This window comes from Gavia stellata, chromosome 7, assembly GCF_030936135.1.
Source record: "Gavia stellata isolate bGavSte3 chromosome 7, bGavSte3.hap2, whole genome shotgun sequence".
NCBI classification, from domain to species: domain Eukaryota; kingdom Metazoa; phylum Chordata; class Aves; order Gaviiformes; family Gaviidae; genus Gavia; species Gavia stellata.
The window spans coordinates 44497208-44525204 of record NC_082600.1 but is presented as its reverse complement, the minus strand read 5'-3'; the positions used below and the strand labels follow the sequence as shown (position 1 = coordinate 44525204).

Here is a 27997-nt window from a genome sequence, read left to right as displayed (position 1 = left end):
GTAAAAGTTTTATTGGAAATTCTTTGAATACTTGAAGTACATGGGAGACTATTTCCAAAACAATACAATTTAGGAGCCTTCCCCTTCACCCAAAGTATCTCTAAATCAGCAGCTACATACATACTGTCCTTAATATAGAATCGAGCAGACAGCTGCTAAAATAAACAGCCTTCATAACACAATCTGTGGCAGGCCACAGCAGCAGCTAGGTCTTTCCTGAAGCAGAGCATCTCTGCAGTGGTCAGAGAACTCAGAGCCTAGATGCAGCAACTATGTGTTGAAACTGAGGAATGTCCAGAAAAGAGGCACATAACTCAGCCCTAGAGAATGTCTTTATTGCTATGGCCATCCAGCTCAACACTAGCAGCTTATATAGGCAAATTTCCAGCCTTTTGAAGTAGAAAAAAGTGTGCCACACTGACGTTCTGCCCTACAAGATGGGGGGAGCTGTAGCCATGTTAGGAACTGCACCAACAAATGAGGACAAGCATTTGGCTCAGGGGACCTTCTGGACAGGATTCGCAAGAATGGCCTGCTTTCTGCCAACTCCACAGCTTGCCAGGGTGAGAAGAGGACAGCAGTAGCACTGGCGAGATGAAGTTCAACCTAGTCTATTCTCCTCCATGAATACAGTGTGAAACAACACTTTAGCCCATCTTTGCTGCTTTGCAGCCCGGATTGTATCACTCTCCCAAGCACAGCCTGTATGTTAAGAGAAAGGTGATGGCGACCACCTGTGAGCTACTTCCTACAAGGTAGCAGAGACCAACTGCCTGAGCAGAGGTGAGAGCCGGCTGATCTGTTACTTCCTTGTGTTCCTGCACCCTTCTGTGACCCTTTCCACCTGTAAAACAAGGTGGCTCTGGCTGTGGGGATCAAGTATTTGTTAAAGCCCGTGTAACTTAAGCCCTCTTGTGAGCTGTTTATCTTGGAAGCTTTCTTAAATGTTGGTGCATCTTATTTTGCAAGGACTAAGCAATTTCTGTGTGAGGCTGCTGAAACGTTGAATTGGTTGAGTAAACTAAAAAGGTTCTGGTGGGTAGCTTTCCTTCAATAAAGCTCTAACCTAGAGTTTTAGAGCTCACATGGCCTCCCACCGAACACATCACTCAACAAAACAGCTGGTAAAGTTCGAAGCATTGCGTTGCTCTGACCTTACAATAAGCTCTATTCTGACCTTGGTTCCTTGCTCTAGCAGGGGCACAGAAATAGTGTTCTAGAGAGGAGGTGGGGTTCCCCCGTCAGCTGCTAGCAATCTCTTTCGATTAGGACTGAAGCTAAGTTGAAGAAGCTGTCACATTGCACTAACTAGAAGGCTGGTTACTCAGCCATTCTAAGGAAATTAAGATGGTTCCTCAGTACTGAGGCAACACAACCCCACTTCTGGAGAAAGAAAGAAAAAAAGTGTTTTAGGACAGTAAGGGGTCTTGCAGTTGCTCAGTCCGGTTACACAAGGGAGGAGGAGAGAGAACCACAAGAAGACCTACCTTATCTAAGTTTCTGTTTAGTGTTGCTGTTTCCTCCTCCCGTCCTTACATCAGGCAAAAGACAAGCAACAGCTAAATCAACCGTAGAGCACTGCCAGCCAGTCACACTGTTCATAGCCAGATCATTACAAAAATAAAATTTCAGCTAATCAAAAGCCAGCTGATTAAAAAGTACCATAAGCTCCCCAAAAATGTGCTTCTTTAAAGAAGCTGCCTTCTGAATGGCTGAAGAACACTGCAAATTCATCCATGCCATCAGAATACAGCTTTTTACGAAGTCCCTGCCACTCCACTACACTGATGTGCGCGTTTCATTCTATCAGTGGGCCCTGACTGGATGTAATGGACACACAGTCCCCAAAACAGAGTATTATATTAGAATAATCAAGTCTGTCTTAGAAAATAAATATCTTAGATATTTTCCTGCAAAGAGAGACCAGTCTCACTGGCCAGGGTTCAATGGCACACTTGCTGTCTACAGTGATCCAGGGCAGAATTTCCCGCACTACTACATGAAAACAGAACATCTTTTAAATATAGGTTTCTTTAAAAGCAATAAATATTTCTTGATTCTTAAGATCATCTATTAACCATAAAGCAGGAAGGTTTGCAAGGGTTAGAGGAAAGAATCTTGGACTAAGACTCCTAGTTACATAACCCTAAAGAAATAGGATTCCTAGTATTTACAGTTACATTTCAGAAGCAGAGACTATGAATTCAGCATCACCACAGCTGCTGCGTGCAGGCTTGCCAACAGTCAACACTGGTAACCTCAGCATGGCTGAGCGTCAGTACACTCAGGAAGGAAATGTGGAAAGCGCTTCTGTAGTTTCATTCCTGCTTATCAGCCTGCGCAACAGAAGGCCTGATACAAAACGACTGCGTAGAGACCCAGTTCCTTAGGAGCAGGAAAACAAAGGTAACTGGTGTTACACAGGTCCCAAAGCTGACGTTTCTCCCTGGGCTCCAGGCACGCACACCGAAGTTGGGATGAAATGCCCCGTTCCGCGGAATGGATGTCCTGGACTTAAAACTGTTGAATCTGCTGAACTCACAGACCCTGGAAATGAGCCAAAGCTTTCTATGCTCTAACAGGATCGGAGACTGTAGGAAAAAGTCTGTTAGCAAGAAGCTACACCTAGGGAACTTACACCATAGGACCTCTGGAGGAAGCATATGGCAACTTTTCACAGAGCCCCTCCACACAGAACAAAGACCGAAGAGAAAGTAAGTTTCATACATTGGAGTTTGACTTCCTGTGTCCCTAATGAAGTCTTAAATTCAAAACTGACCGTGAACAGGAAAAGCGGTCCAGAACTATGTGGTGGTGTAGTTGAGGAAAATCAGCAGATGAGCTGTATCTGCTGTTGAAGAGAGCAATCAAAGAAAGTTCACTTGATGGAAGGAACTAGTCAAAGTGAGACAAAAGGCAGAGCAGGGGCAATAGAGATATTTGTTGACGTCATTCTCCAGGATGCCTTGAGGAGGAAGAACTGCTGCAGCAAAACTGGAAAACAGCTTCACTGCAAGGTTTCTACAAAGGCATCAAACTCTTTGACATTTTTCTCGTGTACTGCCAGCTTCTCTGGTAACGAGTCCTGGAAGGGTAAAGAAGAGTGCAGATCAGGGCTCATTCACAGCAGATAAAAGGAAGCTTTAAACACACACTCTAAGGTAAAAATTCTGTTTCTGAGTCATGCAACCTCTCTCCACTGCTCTGGGCTCCCCTTCCTACGTGCACAAAACCAGGAGTCCTTTGGCAGCATCCAGCAAGTGACCCTGAGAAGGGCACTCTGCCCAGAGCGTGTTTGTTCTGCAGGAGCAGTAGGTGCACTTCCCATGCACGCCGTGTGCAATTCCCACCACCAGCTGCAGCACAATAACCTGCTCGTAGCACTGCCTTCATCAAGCTACTTGCAGCTCTTAGCCTTTGGTATTCATTTTTCCCCACAGTACGTTACAACGCCTGCCAGCCCAATACAGCACTCACCTGAACATGACTTTAAGCAGCCACACCAGGATTTTACCTCTGCGCAGGCTGCAAGATCAGGCCTAGTTTGCCACTAAGTTTGACATGCCAGAGATAGGATTAGCTTTGGGGGTTTCAATGACAGCCACAGCAAGCATGTGGCAGCAGCTTTCAGCTTGAAGATAAACACACTAGTTTCAGAGGCTCAGGTGTGCCACAAACAAATTTACATTTGTCTGGAACATATTAGTGAGGGACCCCCTTTGGGCAGGGTCTCTCTTCTGAGAAGTACAGGGAAGACATGGACGTGCTGGAGCAGGTCCAGAGGAGGCCACAAAAATGATGAGAGGGATGGAACACGTCTCCTATGAGGACAGGCTCTCTGCCTGAGTTGGGGGTTGTTCAGCCTGGAGAAGAGAAGGCTCCAGGGAGACCTTATTGCAGCCTTTCAGTACTTAAAGGGGGCTCATAAGAAAGATGGGGACAGACTTTTTAGTAGGGTCTGTTGTGATAGGACAAGGGGCAATAGTTTTAAACTAAAAGAGGGCAGATTTAGACTAGATGTAAGGAAGACATTTTTTACATGAGGGTGGTGAAACACTGGAACAGGTTGCCCGGAGAGGTGGTAGATGCCCCATCCCTGGAAACATTCAAGGCCAGGTTGGACGGGGCTCTGAGCAACCTGATCTAGTTGAAGATGTCCCCACTCATTGCAGGGGGGATGGACGAGATGACCTTTACAGGTCCCTTCCAACCCAAACTGTTCTATGATTCTATGAAGATACGACTTTTTTCAAACCAGGAACAGAGAGAGCATTATAAAGTACGTATGATTCCCACAAACAGAAATTTTAGGGTTCCATACCAAATCCTCTGCCATAGACTGCGCTCCAATGTCAATGGAGAGGCTGCTGAGTTGAGGGGGGTTCTGAAACTCACGGTAAAACGTCCCCAGGTCCATTGGAAGAATGTCGTCTTTTGAAAATGCTGGTTTCTAGAATCAAAGATACTGCTGTTAATTCCCATTCAGAAACACTGGCTTCCCTTTTGCCATAATCTCAGGTAAAATCATTACCTGCTATCAGTAAACATCTTGGCATTACAACTGTTGCTGCAATAATGCAGATTAAATAACTGAAGAACAGCCAAGATCTGTGGTTGCCTGAGCACTTGGAAGAGAGCAGTTCCTTAGAATCTGGCTCCTTTAGGCATTAGAGAGAGGATACCAAGCCCAGGTGTTGGTAGGGAACTGAAAGAGTGTTTAATTTGTAGCTGTTGGTTCCAAGTATCAGTGTCTTTGCAGTTTGGGGACCATCAGGCTCTAGTTTGCAACTGTGAATCATGGGTCTTTTCCACCCCCACTGAAAACTACTCTTACATCATTTGCCATTGTACCAGCACCTGAAGCCCACCTAAGATGCAGGTGTTATGTGATAGCACTGATGAGGGCACTTACAAAGTCAATCATAACGAAGTCATCATGGGTGTTCCCTGTGCTGCTGCCACTAGAGCCCTGTGAGTGTAAGCTGCCTTGTAGAGGAGATTCAGTTTCTGGGGAGTCAGGAGGATTGACCTGCCCAAGAAATCAAAGACGGTGAGTACTGATCTTACGATCGCGTCTGTCTGTGTATTTTTGACAGTGTGGGGGTAGTTAGGAGGTTGGACAATAAACACATGCAGGGGCAGCAAACACATACTGTTATTTGCATGTCTAGAGAGCCCAAGACTCAACAAGGGAGACTTCTTGAAACCAAACAAATCTGAGTAACTAGTTCATTGCTCAAAAAACAAAGCGTATTCAAGGTAGGGAATAGCATGGATGTTGCATAAGGGATGCTGAGAAGGCATACATTATACCTCTAGAAGAGGCTTACCATGGGGTCGTTGTCTTCTGGCTCAACATTCTTGGGAGCAAACATGGCAAAAGGAATGTCTAAGTTGGCCATGGTCACCTGTGGAGATTCAGCGTTCATCTCAGATTCACTGAGATGCTCTGCTTTCCCAGCACAGAAAAGGATATCAAAAGTCTTTGTCAGGCCTGCTAAAAATTGTCCAAGATCATGTCAGCAGTTAGGCAGGAGGCTGACAACCTCATTTAAAAGGCAAAAAATAGAGAGATTGTACTCAGCTGACCTAATGCAGATACATACCCTGAGGTGGGATTGCTTATATATGTCTTGTATAATATAAGTAAGGATTAATGAACTGCTACAAATTCCAACAACTCTCCTTCATCCATCCAAAAGGCCTAGAAGAGCAGCCCTAGGAACTGGGCAGATCTCTAAGCTGCCCTAGCTGAACTTAAAAGCTTGCTTACTAGTGATGAACTGGTCTACTGCATGTCCCTTCAAGGAAGGGAGGCTTTCTACCAGCTTCCCTATTTTATGAACCTGTAGCAGCAGCAAATCATTGTGAGACCCAGGTGGAGTATCAACTCTTCCATACCCAAATAGGGTGTTGGCAAAGTGGGGAAAATGCAATGGCTGTCACATCCCAAAAGGATTTTATGAAAAACAAGCCTATGACAAGACCTTGTAGGAAAATGCAGTGGGCGGGAATATGCACTCTCAGTCTCCTGGGTTGCCCTGGCATTGGGGTGCTTTTTGCTCTTCTGTGTAGGAGCAGATGGGAGAAGCAAGGTATTATGGTCCCTCTGAGAAGATCTACTGCTAGTTACCTGATTAATGGGTTTGTTGACAAAAGCTCCCACCTTCCGGATAAAGATGGTCTCCAGAAGGTCATGTGGGGAGCCACACTTCCCTTCGCTGCTGTTTGACACTGTTTCTGTGTCCTCACTGGGGGAGGAAAATAGACTAATTAGTGACTCATGGCACAAACAGTATAGACAAATCACATACTTTACAAGGCTCCTTCATTTTTCTGGGTTTACTCCTAGTATTGGAGGAAGAGCAACAGAAATCTCTGTCCTTGTACCACACCTTCCTCCTCAGTTGTGAGCACAAAAGGGGAGTGGGATGCTTGTGGAATCGGATTTTTGTTTAAAGCTGGATGAAAAATATTTAGTTGAATGAAAGGTTGCTGCCAACTGAAATAAGCTTTTCTTTTTGGAGATGGACTTTTAACTTCAGAATGTGCACGTTCACAGCAATTCCTGTTCATCATTATTATTTTTTCAGTACTATAGTAGTCACAGATCTGTCAGGAGGTGAGGGCAAGAACCAGAAGTGTATCTGTCACTCAGGTTACAAAGGCAGCAGTCTTAATACATCAAAACAGCCACTGCCAGTATGATTAATTCACTGTGTGGCTATTAGTTATTTCTATGACCTGTTTTTTTTCCTACCACAGGTATTTAGAAATGTAAAACAAACAAAAAAAATAGTTGAGTCTTCTGGCAAGAGGACTACTTAGACAGCATACCCAGGAAAGTGCTAGTGCAACTATGATTTTTGGTTTCCTCATAGCAGTATCTCTGCTTAAGATAGCTGACTCAGAACTATGTGACCCCAAGAGAGACTTTGCAAGAAATAAATATGGTGACCAAAAAAAAGGATTTAATTAGCTGAGAGAGAGGTGATTTAGGACAGTTTGAGGTTGCACTGTTTCCTTTTAAGTAACTTTGTGCCTAATGTTTCTTAATAAAATAGTGAACAGATTTGCAATAACTACAACTGGTTTTGGTAACAATTCACATTAAGTCTCTGGAGAATTTACGACTCGCTTGTGAACTTACTTCATCTTGCTGATTTACAATCAGCAAAAACAGTAGACAGATCAAAAAAAGATAAAATTGATAATAAAGTTGACATAACGGAAGTTGCAAGGATGTTACAATGACTAGCAAGTGTAAGTAGGTGGGCAAGATCTTTGGAGAAAGGCTGAAAAATCCCCAATCAGAGAAAGCTGCTAGTTGTTTCTGGGGATGGAAAGCCAGTTATGCTACAAACAATAGATAAAAAGGGGAAAACAAAAGTTTTATCTTAACAGGATTATAAATGGGCCTAGCACAAGTGGTCGATCATCTAAAACCAACCTACCTACTAGAAGGAGTAGCTGCTGAGTAGTGGACTCCATCCAGTGGGGTGCACATCCTCTCTTGGTCAGCTTGAGTGCCATGTGCTGGCTGGCTAGGAATCGGGGGAACTCCCCCCTCTTTGCCTGGACCGATCAACTGAGATGGAGAGGAATGGTCAAGTTAGAGATCTCAAAATCAGGTCAACACCACGGTGCAATACAGAGCAGATTCCATTGTACTGGGACTACGTTGTGGGGGTTTTGGCATATGACCAGGCTCTAGCCCCCATGAGGCTGAGAGAGGTGTCAAGTAGAAGGTGATGACCACAATACAAACTCTTTATTTCCTTCCTACTCCACTCCTCTCCACTTCAGGCCTGTTTTACACTGCAGAGCTCTCTGGCCTAGGTCCTCTGCTTTAAGAAGGGGCGGGGGGGGGGAATTGTATCCTCTTGCTACAACCTCATTGCTCCCTACAGCTTCCTGAGGAGGGGAAGTGGAGAGGGAGGTGCTGAGCTCTTCTCCCTGGGATCCAGTGACAGGATGCATGGGAATGGCTCAAAGCTGTGCCAGGGGAGGTTTAGACTGGACATTAGGAATCATTGCTTTACCGAGAGGGTGGTCAAACACTGGAACAGGCTTCCTGGAGAGATGGTTGATGCCCCAAGCCTGTCAGTGTTTAAGAGGCATTTGGACAATGCCCTTAATAACATGCTTTAACTTGAATGCCCTGAACTGGTCAGGCAGTTGGACCAGATGATTGTTGTAGATCCCTTCCAACTGAAACAGTCTATTCTACCATCACTGTGTGAGCAAAACTCTGGTGTAGCAGCAACATCACAGGCAGAAAAAGACTTCTGTCAGCTTTGCTTATTTGTCTGATGAATGGATGCAAATACGCCAATACGGACTGTCAGTGTATCCTGTGTCTAGGCTACAGTGCTGTGCTTGGACAGCTATGGGGGCAGCAGCTCTGTAAGAGAGCCAAAGTTTGGAATCGGTGATATGCTGGTGCAAGCAAACAGGTCTGGTGCCTGCTCTCTTGGTGTAGTTTTTCCACATGACCCCTATCCCAGTGAAGTCAGGGATGCTGAGGAGCCAATTGCCAGCTCCTGTGCAAGTTGTGCTTTCTCTATATTTACTGTACATTCTTTACATTCCCGACAGACAGGATACCAATGCATGCACTAGCTTCAAGGCCTCTCTCAGATGTACAAGTGACACAAATGGTTGCAATATCAGCCACGCTTGTTCTACCCTCTACAAGTACCTGGTGAGGGTGTGCAGCATTCAAGCCACCAGCAAAGAGTACAGGATACCCCATGTCAGCTGATCCAACTCCCAGGGCAGCAGGCTGATAGGAAAGACGAGAGCTGGAAAGCTAAGAAAGAAGAGAAAAAACAAGGAGGGCAAAGGGAGAGGAGAGAGGAAGGGGAAGGGGAATGCCCCACAGTCTGAATAATCATCAGTCGCTGGATAAGGAACAGGAAAGCCAGAGGCACAGCACTTCAGGCTGGCAGAAGGATGCTACATTTTCATTGGAAACAATAATGAAGGTTACTACTCTTAAAAAGTTCTTATTGCAGGGACTAAGTCTGGACCTTGACAAGAAAACCAGACTGGTTTCCCACACACATATGAGGAGGCTGTGCAAGGTATGACTGACATCCAGCCACAGGGAAACTCTGCTCTACAGTCCTGTTGTGCATACTGGAAAAAGCATGAATGACATCATCAGCTTACTAAAGAGCTAGTACTTAGCATTTTTTTTTCCCCCAAAGCAACTGCATTATCAACTGTTTGAACCCATTCCCATTGCACATTAAAATAGCTGTTCTTCAAGGCCTGTTCAAATAGCTTCAGCCCAAGAATAGAGTCCCATAAATGTGCTAGGTAAAGACAACTGGGAAGCTAACCCTTCTGAGATTGCTTTAGGAATGAAGTGCTAGAAGCAGTGAAACCCAGGAGAAGTTCCTTACACACCCCAGGTAGAAATCTAGCTGGGTGGATTAAATAAAGCTTTCCTGGTTTAGCTTGCTTGACCTCAAAAGGAACACTTTTTTTCAGAGCTCTGTGTGTGATACTCCAGCAACGCCAATGCTGACATCACTTACAGGGGTCTGAATGATGAACAGCACTTTTATTCACATGAAGCTAGTTATGCTGAATGGAGCACTCATGATTGTGCAGGTTCTAGGGATACCGGCCGTTACAAGAAAACACTCAGCACTGTGCCCTACTACTTGTGTCTTTCACTAGCAATCCTTGCAACAGCTGTTGTTTATTTAGGGGTGCTTGTCCTGTCTTTGGGAGACCTCCATCTGCAAGGGCATTTAAGCAGTCAGTCTCAGTAATGTGCCTGACCCATTTTGGGTTCAGCAGCCTTTCCCATGCGCAACAAACGTTCCATATTGTCAAATTTGTACTTCCCTGTATTTGTTCTGTCATGCCAGAACTATATCTGGTCGTGTATAGCATATTCTATTGACAACTCACTTGATGTGAAAAGGCCAGTCCCATCACTGGGACCTTCAAGGTGTCCGTCACCACAGGAGGAGAGGTCTGAAAATGTGCCTTTGTGACAGTAAAAACACACTGTGCACAGATACAGACACACAGAGGAAACAAGGAAAAGAGAGAGTGAGAGAGGGGGAGAGAGAAAGAGAGAGAGAAGGACTTCAGAGAAGAACTGTAAAGAGTTGGATGAACTGAATGCTAGTGAAGAGGTTTTGGCTGCAGCAGCCACACCTACACATAGAGCAGAAGTCTCAATTTGCCAGAAGCACATTCATTTTGTAAAGAATTGACTGTTTTCCAATCTCAGTGAACCACCCAACACAGATAATATTTTAGACTCTAGTGAACACTGACAGAAAGCAACTGCCAGAGACTCTGTTCCACAGCTAATTAGAATTGGTACCAGTCAGTTAGCAAGGGTAAAGCTGAGCAGATGCCAGAAAAAGCCAAGAGTAATTTTTTTTCAGAATGTACAAGTTACATGTCTTTCAGTACTCTCCATTCATCCACGCTCCTAATCTTCCAGCATTCTGATGGATCGTAACTTGGCAGGTCTGTGCCGCACCCTTAGAATAAAGGGGAGCCAGACTAAGATGCAATTCAAATACGCTGATGTGAAGAGAGAACTCTGTCAACAGGAGTGATGCTCTAGAAGTAAATGCTGTCTCACAGAGAGTACTAATGCAAAAAGGGCAATGCAAACCTGATGCAGTCCATACCTTCTCCCAGTCATTTTCCTACCAACAGTCTTCAGTTTTAGGAAAGCTTTTTTTCTGGGTATTACCCATGGCCAGACCTCGTGAATTTTGGGCTACTCCATAACACACACAGACATGCTATGCAAGCTCACAGGGAGAAAGTAACACCTATTCCCTTGTATCATGCAAGTTGGGCCTCAGTTCTACTGGGAAGGCAGGTGGAGATTTGGACAATTTGCCTCCAGAACTACACTGTTCCCACTATTTTCCTACACATTAAGTTGTATATAGAAAGCCGGAGAAAAAAATTTAACTTTTTTTTTTTTCGCCCTCTAATTTACTTTAGAGACCACTCTGCCAAGACAGCCTTACAATTCTGTGGTAACAAAGACTGGCAGTTGCTTTATAAATAAGCACACAGCATATGGCAAGTATGAGCCATAGGAAAAGCAAGAATGTAGGCTCATACTTAATATGAATCCTCAAGGTTCATCTGGTTTCATAAAGCTTTTCCCCTCAGTGACAGCAAAGCTTCATGTCCCCTGGGGAAATGTCAACTTCAATGTATTTACATACACCATTACTGTTAAGTAACACTGGCACAAGCAAGCCAGTGGAAGTTTCTGTATGAAACCTTTGGCATTTAACCCATTTTGTGAAAAGGCAGGACACAACTCGGCCACAAACTTATCTCCTGAGCTGCGTATCACAGAATAAGAAAAGCTTTATTCCTCAGACTTACCATGAGTGCTGGCTGATGAGTTCAACATTGCCTGATGCCCTGTCACTCAAAATCCACTTGGCATGAAAATGCTTCCTAAGAAAAGCTCATTTCTAGCTCATTCACACAGTAGAATACGTTCTGCTAAACCAGTCATACTAATTCCTCTGAAGCAGTGGAAAGACCCATAGCAAATTCTTTCTGTTTGGAACAGCATTCCAATTTTACTTCATTTTATGTTTCACATAGACAGCAAATGAGAGTTAGAGTCTTTAGATTGTCTTTAAAGATCAGTAGAGCCATCTGCTTGGCTGGACAAGGCAGGACATTCCTGAATGCTTAAAGCTAAGGGACAACTGCAAATCTGGCCAAGTCTTCAAAATACAGAAATGTGGAGTCAGACATATAAGGACAGTAAAAGAAGGAAGAATTGGAGTTTCTGGGTTTTGATATTCAGAAGGAAACCATTATCTATTTATTTTAAAATTGAAACTTAAATGACATTTGCATGGGTAGGTGGAAGTACAGAGTATTAAGTCCCTCATTCAATACTATGACCCAATTTGTTTGCTGATACTTATTCATGCTGCCCCAACTAGTTTTAGATGGTCCATCAAATATGGCTTTTGTCTTTTCCCTGCTTTTCCATTCTGCAATGCAGAAAATATGACTGTGCTATAAGAAGTTCCCTGGTATTTCAGTGTTTCTTTCTCAATGTCAGTCTGTTACCTCTACTTACGCTGCCTGGCATCAATCTTTTGAATTCCTCTTCTTGCAGTATCGGTATGTGAATGTATAAGTGCACTGCTATCCTCTTCAAGCACATCTCAGCCCAGCTACAGGAGTAGATTCTTCTAATCTTTCTCAGTAATTCAGTCTTTCTAGTCCCCTGGTATTTTGTTGAAATTAGTATCTAACTAGGTTTTACTCAGAGTGTAATGATAATATAACCCACACATTAAATTTTAATTAGCAGCAGGAGGCTGCCTGTTTACACGGTAGTTGATGTAGGAGTATGCACACTACCCTAACAGTGATTCTATCTAGGAGTAAAAAGAGCCTGGCTTCTCTTACCTGAGATGGAGGAGAGGTGGAAAAAGATGTGGTACACACTTCTTGGGAATCTTCTACTGAGGGGTATACTGCACCATTGTCCTCACCAGCTCTAAAGCAGCAAGAAAAGAAAAGCTTTCTAACTGGAAATATTCCTTAAAACAAACAAATAGTAAAACACACTGGGACAAACGCTGCAGGGAGGTTGAGAGTATTTGGGTGGAGTTGAAAGGAGAATTATGAAGGGCTCTCATCTACTTGGCAGAACTGAGGAAAACAAGGTATGAAAACTTTAATTTTCCCCAGGAGCTCCTCTTCTACGCCCAAGTAGAAACACTTCCCTCTGGTTTTTTTAACTAAAGGTTTTGTTATACCAGCTAATGCTACTGGCTTTGGTGTTTACAGAGCTGTTGTCAAACAATACCACTGGTCACAATCTGAGTGCCCTCACATGCATTTTAAAGAAGACAAACCTCTCATCTACAAAGAGAAATTGAACTCTGACCTTTCCTCAATGGAAATATCTGGAGATGCGTGCCTCTGGACATGTAGTTCTACAGCAGGATTAACTGTTACACTTTCAAATTCCCAAAGGCAGCCAAGGTTAAACATCCTTTGTGTCCCAGTGCTTCTGTAAGGAATTTGGGAAAATACTAGGGCTTGCTGCACTCGGCCTTCTACATGTGAGAAGAAAAACGTCACTCTTCCTCATGTGCTCAACCATGTCAGTAAGATTGACACTAATCTTCCAGTCTCCCTTCCCATGCAGTCAGCAATAGTGGAAAAGGCTCTGTATTTGGGCATAATTGATGCCTTCACCATGGCCCGTGACTTCAACTCAGTATTTCCTCACCTGTAATTGCAGGGATGCATGGGTGAAGAGCTGGGATAGGGACGGTCCACAAAGTGATCAATGATAATCCCCATGATAGGAGGGGTCCTCTCAAACTGCCTGCAAGGCAACAAGCAATGGTGTTACTGGCTTTTTCTCTCTACTCTCATCCCAATTCATGGTGCCCTCACAGAAAACCCTTGTGTCTGTTAATAGGACTGGAACATCTTTACAATTCAGCCCTGCAACTCCAAGCATGCATCTATAATTTGGAGTTCTAGAGTCTGGCTCAGGGCTACCCAAATACTCCCCTTGCTGCAAGACTTAAGCATGAGAGAGAGTATTCTCCGTGAAGGACGATCTCAGCAGGAAAGGATAAGCAGAAGGGAAAGATTTAGGGGCTCGTAATATGAGGGGTTTAATAGTACGTTATTGTAAAACAGTTTCTGGCATGACCACATTTTCTCACCTGGTTGACATGAAAGCCAGGTTGATTCTGTAGGCACAAGACAAAGTGATGGTGCCCACTGGGGTACCCACTGTCCCAACACGGACTGTCTGGAAACCTATAAGGTTAAGGAATGATTATCAGTTTCACTGATTATTTATGTTCAATACTTTTCTATTCTGAGGTTACATTATCTTATTTCTATAGTGTTTCCGTTATCCCTTGCAATCTGAACTCCAAAGATACATATAGAACCCATAATAAAAGAGCAGCACTAGGTTGCCTTGCTGGTAGGCTTCATCTACAAGACTTCTGATGTTGCTTCCTATCTTGGTCTAAAATACTGCTCTGAAGTGCTTCTTGTTCCTGAGTAGATCATGATCTCCTTTACCAGTCCTGCCCCTTTTCAACATATTTCCATATTCTTATTTCAGTTCCAGATCACTAGAGTCAAAATGGCAATCACCCTAGATTTTGTCAAAGTACCACCATTATACGTGTCACCTTATGACACAACCCTTCACTGGCAGATCCAGATAAAAAGCATATGTAAACCTCAGACTTAGTTTTCCTTATGGCACTTAGGAATAGTAATAAATGGCTAGTCAGTATGGAAAACAGTTCTGCTCTAGTTTGCATGTGTTGCCTAATCATACCTTCTCCCAAGCCACTCAGTTGCACTTCACCAAAATATATCCTGCAGGAAAAGGAAAAAGAACAGGTATTAGGTCCACTGGGGACATAATGCTATACATATCCTTATTCCTTATTTAATTTTATGAGTTGAAAGGCTAGAACTACTTTTCCTCTTTAGAAAAAAAAAAAAACAAAAGAAGTGGCTAGAATGCCCATCTCAAAAAACCTTCCAGCTACTTCAGAGGAAGACATGTTACATAAAAAGGAAGATAAAACGGTAGTCTGATCAGAAATTTCTCTAAGATTTTAAGCCTCTGTGGCAAGTCTACAGTTCAGAGCAAAAATGTGAAGTGATATAAACGTCACGGACAGGTCTGAGTCTAAAAGCTGATATTTATCACACAACACGAAAGATTCACTGTGCTGTAGAGACCTGCTCTTAAGTATATGCCAAACCACCAATGGAGGCAAAAATGAAGAAATGGGGCTGTGATTTCTTTTTAAGTTCTCAGCTGCGCAAATGATTTAGAATCATCTAAATTAGCTATAGAAACATGTGAAAGACTTTTTCTCAAAGCCAAAAACAAAGACTGGAAGGTGATAACCGTGAACCACGAGCTAGTCAGATCTTACAGGCTAAACAGAGTTGAACTCGGTATTCGGATGAGTAAACTGCAAGAACTACAGGAAGTGGAGCTGAGAATGCATCTTTAAAATGGAATAGCAGGAGAGAGTATGACTCTATACTGCAAAAGTATGCTTTGCAGTTATGTGCAATGTGGACAGGCATTTATGAAATACAGGCCAGGCACTGAATACCTGGATGCTAATAGGCAATTTAACCAGTGCGTGCATGTAGAATTTTTGTACTCTTCTCAACATGGTAAGCAAACAACAATACTTCACAGCCTGTGCTTAGTTTTTCTTTCAATGGCTCAGGTGGAGGCTATAAGGTGATATATAGCCCAAAGTTCTCTTCTGCCACCTATCAGTAGTAGTTAAATCCAAAGAATTTGAATTTATTATCACTCATCCCTTTTTACCACATTTGCAGCTGCACTGTGCAAGCTTAGAGTCTCTGCTGTTTGCATTTCAAATGTGGAATTTCATATTCTGCTTTACCTGTACAATATTACATATTCATGGCCTTGTTTCCTTGAGAGTCTGTAGGCTGGAGTTACCCTGGTTATAGCAAGCAAAGACTTTAGCAGTAGAGACAGCCTGTTGTATACGGTGTATGAAACTTTGATTTCTTTGTCACACCTATAGAACACAAAAGAAAAAATTAGTCTTTTGTTCCCAGCTAAGTTGTTTGGTTGGGTTTTTTAATTTTTTAAAAATCAAACTACTAGTTGTAATGGAAGAAGAAAGAAGGAATAAAATTACTAGTTTATGTTCTTGACACCAGTATTAAAGTTTGACTGCTGCACTAGACAAAGAGGGGACTTCTCTCTGAAGTGTCCCAGGCCACACAGCCAGTATGTACTCATTCATCACTATGGATTGAGCACTCTTCCCCATTTCATCAGCTAAAACACACACACACAAAGAAAGTGTGAAGAATGCACTTACTTTTCATTCATTTCTAGACACCAAATTTCCAGCTCCATGGAGTCCCCCTGGATCAGACAAAGGATAGCAAGCAAAGGCTCATTTCAGAACACAACCTTTTCACATCTCATTAATGATCAGCAACAGCCACACCTCTCAATGAAGACGTTTCTCCTGGTTCCCACCTTCTTGTAATGCAACAATAGAAGAAGGTACATTGGAAGTCTCACTGCACAGTTAGATCACCTGAGGGAATACCTTCCTCAGAATGGCTAAGCTCTTCATGGTCTAAGAAACTAAATTTTGCTGCTCTATCATTTGTGTGTTTGGCCTCAGATATTTGCAGTGAATTGCTTCTGTTAAACAATACATTTATTTTCATTAGCACACTACCTAACTTCATAAATTAAGATATTTTCACATTGTCTTGAACTAAAGGGCAGGAGCTCTGGTAGGTGACTTAAGATTCAAGTAAAAAAAATGGCATCTGTTTTGACTCAATTCTCACCTCTGAGGTTTTAAGAGAAATCTCCACGCACATAGACCGTCCAACAGCAGGTAGTTGTCCTGCCAGGGCTTTCTTTGCTTCATGAGTAACCTCTGGTATATCTTTGATTGCCAAATTGAACTGCAGAATGAAAGAGATGATTCAATGTTTTTTATTTCTTTGAAAAACTGCCTAATGGTACACTGCAGATGGACTCAAACCCATATATAACATACTAGGTCAGCATCCGCCGAAATATTTATGAAACAGAAAATTCCCAGATGGGCTTGGGCTTTTCATACTTGCAAACATTTCCTTGGCTGCTAATTTAAATGTTTTTCTTGATCCTGCCATAAAAACCATGTTGTTCTTCTCTCATTTGAATCCTATCTTGCTCCACAGAGTGTCTTGAGTCTCTTCAATTTTAATAAAGCCCATTACTATAAAGTCCTGAATTGCAGAGTTGCAAACTTCTGACAGAAAAGAACTCATCACCCCACCCTCAGCAGATCTTGGAAATGCGCCTTAGCCAGCAGGAGCTGCTGAGAGGTATCACTTATCTCTCCTCTAATCAGCCCTTAAGAGCCCAGAGTGACATGTTGCATGTGAACAACAACAACAAAAAAACCACCACACCACCAATGAACATAGTTATTCTATGAATAGTTATTATAGTCTGCATAAGACTGTAACAACTACATTGTGTTCTCAACGCACACACGCGCGTGCATGCACGCACACACACACAAACCCCCAACTGTTATGGCGTTGCTTTAAAAAAGCATTACTTTACCCAGTCAGAGCCTGTTGGGGAGGATGATGATCGGGTACAGATTTTCTCTCCAAGTCGGGCCTGGACAATTACTTGTACCGTCTGGAATAGAAAGGAAACAGTACATACATTTTGAGCTCCGCAGAGCCCTCAGTTAAGAACCTGAGCTAGACAAAGTCCAAGTAAAAAAAAAAATGAAAGGGCTGACCAGGGTGTAGAGAAGTAGAGTTTGCTATGCTAATCTTCAGGTCTAATAATATAACAGGTAAATGTATTTCAGACAGAAAATAATTTTAAGCTGACCTTTCTCTGTAATAACATGAAGTAACTAAGTCAATTTTGCCATCAGGAGTTGCAGAGTTTTCGGTCATACTGAAACAAAATTTACAACTATATCCTGAACCTGGACACATAAACAAAAGTCAAGTGAATCTGTACATTTATAGCATAGCCATTGTCAGAGTTATCTACTTGCACCTATATACCAAGTGAGGCCAAATATTACAATTACCTATCAACGTAATTCAAAAGAACATTCTGGTATTACTGCTTTTGGATGCCATATAAAAATTTAGATAGGCTAAAGAGTGGAGTCCAACAGAAGATACTACCTAACAGCTGGACTCACTTGGTACATAGGTGCAAGTAGATACTCTGACAAAGACTATGTTATAAATTTGAAGGCAGGAAAAAGGGGAAAAGATGTTTTTCTAGTTATTCTCAGGAATCTCCTAAATTTGACATCAGCTTTTCTTGCTTTGGTCTTTAGCAAAAACAAAATATCCCAAACCCCAACCTTGTTACTCTAGCTGCAGCAAGTATGGCTTTTCTTAAACACGAACGAAGAGGCATTTGCCCGCAGAAGAAAACGTTACCTTTAAAGCAAAAAATTTGATGAACTTGTCCAGGTCCTTCCTGTCCTGGGAACTGAGATCAGTGTCCATTGCATATGGCAATCTGAAATATAGCACAGGCATGGGAATGAAGTCTTCCTTCAGCTTTCTGTTTGGATTTCAAGATTTCAAAATATTTTGCCATTAGAGGTTACCTCAAAAGAAATTATAAGCACCAAAGGCCTCTGCTTGTCAAAACCCTAACATGGTCAGAACTTAGGGGGGTGGGTGTGAGGTATAAATGCATGTGAATAGTTTATCTGGTCAGTGCAAAAGATACTAGAAAAGAAACAACAAAAGGGGCTCACAAGTAAAACTGGGTACAAGGCCTCCAACTTTGCTAGCTTAATTAAAAAAAACCAAACAAGCAAAAACAAAAAACCCCAAACACCCCAACACCACACTGACTGGATTCTATACCAAGCTACCCATCAGACATAGCAGTCTCTGCTTCAGAAATAATGTATCTTCAGTTATCGGCACTGGTCAAAACCAAGCCAAATTGTTTTCCTGAGTCTGAAATTCTAAAAACAATATTCCAGTGGTATTTCAGCAGATCTTGAAATCTATATAATAAACCATTGCTGGAACGGGCTACACTGCTTCTTTACTTCCAACAAATAGTACTTGCAGTAATCCTGTACAGCCACAAATTTACCTACAACCAACTGAAAAGATACGTTTTTGCCAAGGGAGAGACAAAATTCTCTGTTCACTTCTCTTGAAAGCTCTGACAACAAATACTTAGCTCCCACATTCACACTGCCTTGTTTTTCAAAATACGATTGTTCCTAGCAGTACAATGAACCTGCACAGCGCCTGAAGCGAGGCAGGCCAAGGCACTGATCAGATTTCTGCCACCATCATGTCACATGGCCTGGGATAAATCACAATTCTTCTGTCTCTCGGTTTCTTCACGTGTAAGTGAATAATTGTATAGAGACCATGGGGAGGAATGCCTTAATTAGCAGCATTAATTGTACTTTTTGTTCATAAGCCTTCAAAGTATTAATTCACTCTTAATTCCTGTTGCTGTTTTTGTTTTGAGACATCTAATTGGCCTGAAGCAGCTTGTCAAACATCACGTATTTACGGAACGTGCAGCTCATCACAGAAACGTTGGCGGTCTAAGGTCAGTGAGCACGAGCAGCTGCCGTGCACAAGGTTACTCTACTCAGTGTTCAATCTTTAAGCAAAGTCTGAACTTGCAGCAAGGTACACTATACAAATTAAAGCTTAGCAGGACAAAGGGGCTAATAGACCTGTTCACACAGAAAATATCATGCAATCTTTAATAACTATGCACATCCAGAACTTCTATTTAAAATATCTCACTTAATAGCAGTAAATGCCTATTTTAAGTAATGTTTTAGGAGCATCATCCAAGAAGGGCTGCTAGATAAGAGTACTGCAATTTATAGACCATTTTATAGAGAAAAGTGCTGCTTTCTGAATGACTCGATAAAAAGAAAGCTGGACATCTAACATAGTTGAAAGTTCCTAGGCTACATTCACAATGCATCTCCCAGCGCTGTACTGTTCTCATTACAAATTATAATTTAATTTGAGAACTAACAACACAAGCAATTCAACATTAGATGCGTTATCAAATTATCCTTTGGATATTTTAACCTCCTCATCAAAAGTATTGTACTTTCTTTCCCTGCCTTTACCTCCACTAGACAGAGATTACAGATCTTTTCTACTGGGCGGGCAGGGATGCAAAAGGAAGTCAGCACTTAAAGTGCTAGATGTTTAATCGATGCAGCACTCTAACTTGAAAAAAAATAAGCTTTTAGTATAGACACTTCCCACTACAAAAAAAAATAGGTGAGAATGACCTGTTACTATTCTTTTGACTTAAGTAAAGCACTGTAAGGGTTGAGGGGACCCGAGATCTACAACAAAACCTGGCTGCTATGGGCAATAAAATACTGCATTAAAAAAATACATCTTTTTTTCAGCAAAGAGAATGCTGACATTTAAATACCAAGAGAAATCAAATTAGCTTTTAATGTGAAAAGAAGTGAGAGGGCATTTCTCCGCGAGCCCTGGAGAAAGGTGAAAGGAAGTTTATATCCTGATGTTGTAGGAGAGCTGCCAAATAAAGCACCTACATTTGCTTTATGGGGCTGGAAAAGAATTCTGGTGTCGACTATTGCAAGACATTCAGGAACTAATGGAAGGTGTTAGGCGCACTGGTCTGTTAGGAAAGGAAACAAAGCAGATCATCAGCATGGTTCTCTGTGCAGTATAGGAATTAGTTCTAATGACTATATACCCAAATATCTCTAGAGGAGAGAAACAGCCACCAGAGCCACCTTAGATTCAGGGTTCAAAGAACAAGAGCTTCATAGTCTGCCCTGCTGCAGCAGAACTGGGATTCTTCCTGCAAGATCTCAAACTATCTGTAACATTCATGAAACATTTGGAGATCCATACTCTTACCTCTCAAGCTCCAAATGCCAGCAACAGTTGACTCACCAGAGCCTAAAGTAGAGCAGAAAGTATCAGGCAAGGTTTCCTGTCAGGAGCCTGCAATTTCAGGGAGAAACTGGGACCTTGGAACTCAGCTCCTGACATGTCTAAGGGCTGTCATCTGATGACCACCATCTCTCCATTTTGGCAGGAGGGCCTCTGGTGATTATCTGAGATCTGCTAAGGCTTAGGACAGTGTTCACCTTTAGAATCATTCTTGGTAAGAGTCAAGACAGGCCTAGAATTACAGCAAACATTTTGTTTACAAAAATGCCTCAGTACACTCAGGTTAGCTGCCGCCAGCTGACCTGAACAGGAATAATGTTCTTTAAACTTTAGTTCCACCAAACTCATTCAACTTCTCAGGTCCCGTAGGTTGCAATGCCAGCACGGCTCCTTGTTAAGTGCCAGTATCCGGGCATATGCTTAGCTCAAGGAAGATGTTGTCTAATTTTACACTGAATAACAACTAGAAGGAAATAACCTTTGATCTAGGTTAGAAACCCACAGATCACTGATTCCCCCTCAACCTAGTAATCCCTTAAGTAAACTGATACCTCACTGCTTTAGCCTTACACATAGGCTGTTCACAGGTAAAAACAAGCACCTTGGCCACACGGCTTTTTGCTTTGCCTCCCTCTTCCTGCAACATCCATTTTCATCCTATCGCCTTTATTTATTTGCGTTTGTCTCCACTTTCCTCTAAGCAGAAACTTCAGAGACAGATGTTCAAAGGAGAACTGTCACATGTGGCTCTTTAGACTAAAGCCTTATTCTTTCTCACAAGGTTATGAGGCAGAGAGGAACACTAGGCTTCTCCAACAGTTTAACATCTAAGGATTGTGCCTTACACACACTATTTATACTCTCCTTCTCCAAGAAGGCCACATCAGTGTAAGCTCATGCCATGATGCAACAAACTGCAACAGCCCTCCCCTTCATGCCTTGGTAGAGCCCAGAGAAACTACAGCCACCGGCAGGCCATGCTCCAGTCCGACAGCAGCAGCCCTGCTGCCTGCAGCTACCGGCAACCCGGGCACGTGACAGGAGCCCAGTAACACCAGTGAATTCTTGCATTACAGTATGTGTTTCATACGTGGGAATTTAGTGTGCATGTCTGTCTGACGCTCGCGTACATAAACGGGAAAGGAGCAGAAGCACCTGGCGCATACCAGGCATTATTATTGCTGCTGGGGAAAGTATATACAGGCTGCTTCCATCACCTCCCTCCTCTGAGATTTCACTCAGAGCCACGGCTGCTACAACTTAAAGTCATCATGCTTTCCTTTCAAACAGATATTTACCAATGCAAAATAATTACTTATGGTTCCTATTCCAGAGTGAAATTAAAAAGACCAGAGGAAAGAAACAAGAAGGGCTGTCGCTGTAAGAAGAGGGCTGTGCACAGCTCTCATCCCAGCGGTACGTTCCTGGCTACCTGACTGTGCCCCCCAGACGGGGCTCCTTGTCCCTGCCACTCTTTCAGAACTTCTTTGTTAATATAGGAGCCAAATCCAATCTCTGAGGATGTCCTATGTGAAGCTCCAGAAAAGCCTTGTTGAATCATGCAGGTGGACAAGAAGCACATTGAAGTTTTTGAAGCTTTTAATAGAGTGCCTTTGATAAATAGGCTTGACTGCCAAGAAAGCTTTCCTAGAACATCCCCTTCAATGACCAAGAAGCTTCACTGCAAGCAGGTATTTTGAGCACATTAATAAGCAACTATAAAAAGATCCCCATAAAGACAGAGCTCTGTTTCAAGGCTGGGCCTACAAGTCAAACTCCAGTATCCTGCAATGACTTACAATTAATTTCCATTTTGCCTTCTTAGTAGGTTAGTCAGAAATCTGGGGAGAGGGAGGGAACAGTTCTAAATTTTAAGGTGTGCCACTCTCGTTCTTTAAAGTTTATGGATTTTTTAAAGAAAAGACTAGAGTGGATTCTAGCAGAAAAGCTGTTTCACATTATATAAATATTCTGATGAAATCAAAGGCTCTGTGGTTAAGTTTTGACTGATAAAGAGGCAATTTTTCCTGCTGGTCAGGAAATACATTTACTATGTAACTGATAAATGACTTCCCAGCTTAGGAAATATCTTCCTAAAGCCAGCACTGCCAGCTCCCCTGGCTTAAAACCAAAATTAAGCAATTCCTGTTGACCGGCAGTTACATTCTGTACTTCCCTAAGGTCTGAAAATGGTGTCACTTCAAAGGTCCATCCTCTCGTTTTGTTTGTCAGGCCAAAGTATACAGACTAAACCAGAATCTGCTTCTGCGTACTCTGTACTACAACCACCGATATAATCACCAGGTCTCAACTTCTGCATGAATACATGTTCAAAAAAGTTGAGATTATACAATACCATTTAAACAAAATAAGGTGATCCTGTATGATCCTTCTGGACATTTAAATACAGCCTGGCTCATCTGAATGACTTATTTCTTGCCACAAGAAGGAGGGTTCCACCAGGTCAGGCCACTCCTGCAATAATTTGGAGATGCTCTAGACTCCATTTGCATAGCCAACTAATTTTCAGCTAAGGCAGTAATTTACCGTGTTTTTCCCCCTTACGATGTGCCTAGTCACGACGCTTTTGCGCTTTGTTAGGCAGTTTGTAGGCTTAGTCCAAAGTGTCCCTTTGCTACCTGTTCACTGACGGGGAAGGAGTCTCTGCTCCCACCGAATTGACGGGAATGACTCTGGCAGGGCCTTAAGAGCCACAGCTCTAGCAGGAAAGAAAGATGCGATGATCTGTAAACCCCTGATCTTTCGTAACAGACAGCAAACTCGCATGTTACAGGAAAACTATACAACGAACCGTGGGGTCTGAAGTTCTACATATTTCTAACAGGCACTGGAGCATTTTGATTTCAAAAGAGACCACTTGGAGAGGTTTCAGCGGGTCGCAGCCTTCCCAATCCCCACGGCCAGTCACCAGCCGTTAGGAAAAGGAAGCCCAGCCGCCCCACGCGCGGCTGTGGGGCACCGGCGCGGCTGCGGCAAACCCTGACTGACTTCAGCGAGCAGCGAAGCGCAACTAAAAGGGAGACGCGAAGCCGCAGCCAAAGGCTTAAGCCCCACGTCCCGATCCCGATCCTCCAAGAGCCGCCCGCGGGCTCCCGGAGCTCCCGCCCCCTCTGCGCGGCCCTCCCCGGCCCCGGGACCCCCCGGCCCGGCCCCGGTACCTGCACGGGGGCGGCAGTGCTGGCGGCGCGGCGGCTCATCCCGCGCGGAGGCCCGGCTGCCCGAGGGGGGCCCGCCGCCCCGCTCCCCCGCCGTGCCCCGGCGTCTCCTCAGCGCCCCGCCCGGGCACGGGGTGGGTCCCCGCGGCCCCGGGCGCGCTCCCGGCGCCTCCAAGCCCCAGGGGCCCCGCGGCCGCCCTGGGGCTCCGGCCAGCGCCCCTCCTCCGCCTCCTCCTCGGTCCCGGGCCCCGGCGCCCGGGCCGGCGGGGGTCCCGCAGCCGGCCGGCTCCGCTGCGGGCTCGCCGCGGGTGTCAGCGCCTGTGAGGGTGCGGGTGCGGGGCCGGCGGCGGGGATCGGTCTGCCGCTGCCCTCAGAGCCGCGGCCTGCGCCGCGCCGCCGCCATCGCCACCGCCGCTGTTTGTTTTCATCCGCTGCGGGCGGGCGGAGGGAGGGAGGGAGGTGCCTGGGTGTCCGCGGCGGCACTTTCCACACGGAGACGGAGCCGCCGCCGCTCCCCGCCCACCCGCACCGCCCCGGGCCGGCCGTGGAGGGAGCCGGGGCCGAGAGAAAGAGGGGCAGCGCCCGCCGCTGCTTGCGCCGGCAGCCCCTTGCTGTGGCGAATCTGCCGCGGCGCGTGTGGGGCGGCGGTAACGGCGCGGGGGCCGGGCCGGTGGGCAGCGCGGCGGCGGCCGCGGGCTCCTCCTCGGCGGCGGGGGACCGCCTGGAAGCGGCCGCAGGCCGGTAAGGGCCGGGTCGGCTCCCGGCGGGGCCGGGCGCTGCCGGCAGGGTCGCTCCGCTGCCCCTCAGTGCTCAGGGGCGCCCGGCAAGGGCAGGGCCCGGCCGGGCCTGTTTCACCCGCCCGGCGGCAGCGGTGGGGGGGGGCACACACGGCTACCGGCGGTTCGTGTCTCTGCGTTACCGGGGGTGAACGTGGCCGGGTCGGCGGAGACTGGGGACGGTTCCCAGGCCCGCGAAGCGGGCTGCTGTGGTGCACCAGCCGCCTCCCCGTCAGGGGGAGGAAATTCCTGTCAGTGCCAGGCCCTCCCCAGCCGGGCAGGGCTGGGGGGTTGTCAGCTCCGCAGTGAGCCCCCCTGCTTCGCCCCCCGTGCTTTTAAAAGCAGGTACAAGGAAGCAAAAGGATTTGTTGCATAACCTGAACGGTAACGGAGCCTGAAAGGCTGACCAGTAAAAACCATCCTGAGTCTCCTTTCCGTTTGGTTTTTGCAGGTGAAGGCTCCGGGGAAAGCTCGGTAACGGAGGAGCCCCAGAGGACCCCCCTGGCCGTTAGCCATGGCCGTACCTATTGCGGTTCTTGACTGCGACCTCTTGCTCTATGGCCGCGGACACAGGACTTTGGATCGCTTCAAGCTGGAGGATGTCACGGATGAGTATCTAGTATCCACGTACGGCTTTCCCCGACAGTTCATTTACTACCTGGTGGATCTCCTGGGAGCCAGTCTCTCTCGCCCTACGCAGCGGTCCAGGGCCATCAGTCCGGAGACGCAGATACTTGCTGCACTGGGTTTCTATACCTCGGGCTCCTTCCAGACTCGCATGGGGGATGCTATTGGCATTAGTCAAGCCTCCATGAGCCGCTGCGTTGCCAATGTAACCGAGGCATTGGTGGAAAGAGCCTCACAGTTTATTCACTTTCCTGAGGATGAAGCTACCGTTCAGAGCCTGAAGGATGACTTTTATGGGCTGGCAGGCATGCCGGGAGTGCTGGGGGTGGTTGACTGCACCCACGTGGCAATCAAAGCGCCAAATGCTGAGGACCTGTCCTATGTGAACCGAAAGGGTCTCCATTCTCTGAACTGCCTGATGGTGTGCGATGCCAGAGGAGTCCTCCTGAGTGCAGAAACGCACTGGCCAGGCAGCCTGCCCGACTACATGGTGTTACAGCAGGCAGCCCTTAGAAGCCATTTTGAAACTGAGCTACATAAAGATGGCTGGCTGCTCGGTAAGTCAATTTTTCATCGTTGTGTTCTGTGGAAAGTCTATTATACGTTGGCTTCTCTTTGAGTCTAGAGCCTCTGGGCACATTTACTGCTGATTGCTTTCCTGCAAATCCCTTGAGATTTGCAATTCAGTTTGGATGATCCTTCTCTTAGAAGTCTAGAACGGTAACTTCCAATCTGTGTTTTATACAGTCTGATTGTTGTATGTATGAGTTTACATTCATTCTGTTAAGACCTTGTTTTCAGTATCCTACACCTTTCTAAGCTGAATTATGCAATTTTTAATTCTGTGATGTAGGGTCCTAGTCCAGATGTCTTTCACTGTATTATGTAGTAAATTAATTGTCTTAAAACTCTTCCGTGTTCTTCCAGGAACTTCTTTCCCTGTGTAAAACAGAATGTCTTTGTTTTGTTGTTTGTCACACTTGTAAACCTGAATTATGTGTTTTCTCATGCCTTCTGTTTTAGCCACAGAAATAAGTTATTCTGTATCTGCAATACCAGAAAAGCGAGGGTGAAGAGCTGCAAGCTGTGATTAACTGTAGGTATGTAACCTGTCCTCCTTTTCACTGCTAACAGGTGACAGCTCCTTCTTTCTCCGAACGTGGCTGATGACCCCTCTGCATATCCCTGAGACACCCGCAGAATATCGTTACAACATGGCGCACTCTGCCACTCACAATGTCATCGAACGGACGTTCAGAACCATTCGGTCGCGTTTCCGCTGCCTGGATGGGTCCAAAGGCACCCTGCAGTATTCTCCAGAGAAATCCAGCCACATCATTCTGGCCTGCTGTGTGCTTCATAACATCTCCCTGGAACACGGGCTGGATGTGTGGTCTTCCCCGGCCACAGGACACATGGAACAACCGGAAGAAGAGTATGAGCAAATGGAATCAATGGACTCGGAAGCCTGTCGTATTCGTCAGGAGCTTTTACTTACTCATTTTAGCTAATGTTGTGACAGAGGGAAGGCTTCTAATGGTTCATCTGGGAAGATACATGGAGGAAATATGCCCCTTCCTCTTGAGTTTGTAAGGACTAAGATGTGAGGCGAGGAGAAATTCTATTCTTTTCATTTCGGGCAGTATTCTGAACATCTCTCGATCTCTCCAGAGATGCAATTTAATTGCTAAATTTTTACTGTTGTGATGGTTATAGACTCCCCTTTCATCTGATTTAGAGAAAAATGATTAATGTGAGAGGTGGAGAAACTTGGGAAGTTGTCATTGATGATTATGGAAAATCTGTAAGCCTCGCACAGTTTTACAAAGCAACAATTCTATGCCACTTTGTAACCCAAAACATTTATGATTGATTTTTAAACAGTATTTCACATAAATTAAAATTCCATGTGGACTCATGTCTACCCTGAATTCATGAGTAGCAAAGCAAACATTTATCTTTTCGTTTGCAGATATAAATTCTTGTTAAATACCATTTTGCACATCTCGCAAAACCCAGCGATTCTTCTGAAAGCCAACATCTGTGTTCTGGGAGGAGTCTGGCTTTTTGCTGGGCACACTCTAGTGCTTGCACCTACCTAGAAGGGTTGAAGGTTTCTTCTTTCTCAAACAGACTGGAGAAGATGTTAAGCTATGGTTGACTCTGTCAATTACTTAACAGATATTAGGAAATGGGCTGGTGAAAGTAAGTCTAGTTCTCACTAGTATGTCTGCTACAACAGAAATTGTCAGTAACTACTCATCTTGTTGGCTGCTGTAAAAGAAATGCCAAGGACTGTCTGGGTCACGAAAATGGAACTGATTGCAAAAGTTCTCCGTTTAGATCAGACCTGAGGTACAGAAAGGCTGCTCTGCCACTGCTGGCAATCTACCTATTCAGTGGAAAAAGATAACTAATGCGCACAGTTGTTGCTGGCGCAGGACGGGAAAGTTTCCTGGCAATGTTATCGTTCCAAGAGATGCAAGTGTTTCCAAGGATCTCTTGGCACCAGTCTGAGAAAATTTTGTTTCTTAGATTATATTGTTTACTGGGTGGTAAAGGAAACAAAAGTGGTAGGCAATGCAGAATGCTGCAAAAATGTAGTTGCTTAAAGTAGCAGTGCAACCATCTGCCATGCCAGGCCTGTCTGTTCTTTTAGAGGAAATGAGCCTGGATCACGCCCCATGTTTGAAGAATAAGAAAGTATGGGACACCTTCTTAAGTGTAGGATGGAGATGCAGGATTAGGTATAGTTCTGGCAGGTTTGCAATGGCAGTAAGCATTTACTATCTTGTAGAAAACCAAGCATGCTTTATGATCTATAAGCAGCATGTTTTCATAAGCCTTGGTGAGAACTGTAACCTAATAGGGACAACAACCTGAGATGTAATTTTA

At 44.6% G+C, this 27997-nt stretch overlaps 2 protein-coding genes across 5 annotated transcripts; one reads left to right on the top strand and one right to left on the bottom strand.

Moving 5' to 3' along the window:
- ATG13 (autophagy related 13) lies at positions 1-23724 on the bottom strand. 4 transcript variants are annotated; one of them, XM_059819382.1, is made up of 18 exons: positions 23703-23724; positions 18022-18103; positions 17168-17248; positions 16396-16515; positions 15909-15955; positions 15459-15599; positions 14357-14397; positions 13722-13818; positions 13274-13372; positions 12442-12532; positions 9928-10026; positions 8702-8812; positions 7455-7588; positions 6134-6251; positions 5331-5408; positions 4913-5029; positions 4322-4450; positions 1-3085 (listed from the first exon to the last, which is right to left on the bottom strand). In XM_059819382.1, the coding sequence occupies exons 2-18, from the start codon at positions 18088-18090 to the stop codon at positions 3008-3010; spliced, it is 1650 nt and encodes a 549-aa protein (XP_059675365.1). In that variant the 5' UTR covers positions 18091-18103; positions 23703-23724; the 3' UTR covers positions 1-3007. The 4 variants fall into 4 exon arrangements, with proteins under 4 accessions (XP_059675365.1, XP_059675366.1, XP_059675367.1 ...); XM_059819383.1 differs by lacking the exon at positions 9928-10026; XM_059819384.1 differs by lacking the exon at positions 13274-13372.
- Positions 23725-24949: 1225 nt separating this feature from the next.
- On the top strand, positions 24950-26953 carry HARBI1 (harbinger transposase derived 1). The gene is made up of 2 exons (XM_009816662.2): positions 24950-25659; positions 26237-26953. The coding sequence occupies exons 1-2, from the start codon at positions 24990-24992 to the stop codon at positions 26611-26613; spliced, it is 1047 nt and encodes a 348-aa protein (XP_009814964.2). The 5' UTR covers positions 24950-24989; the 3' UTR covers positions 26614-26953.
- Positions 26954-27997: the final 1044 nt, after the last annotated feature.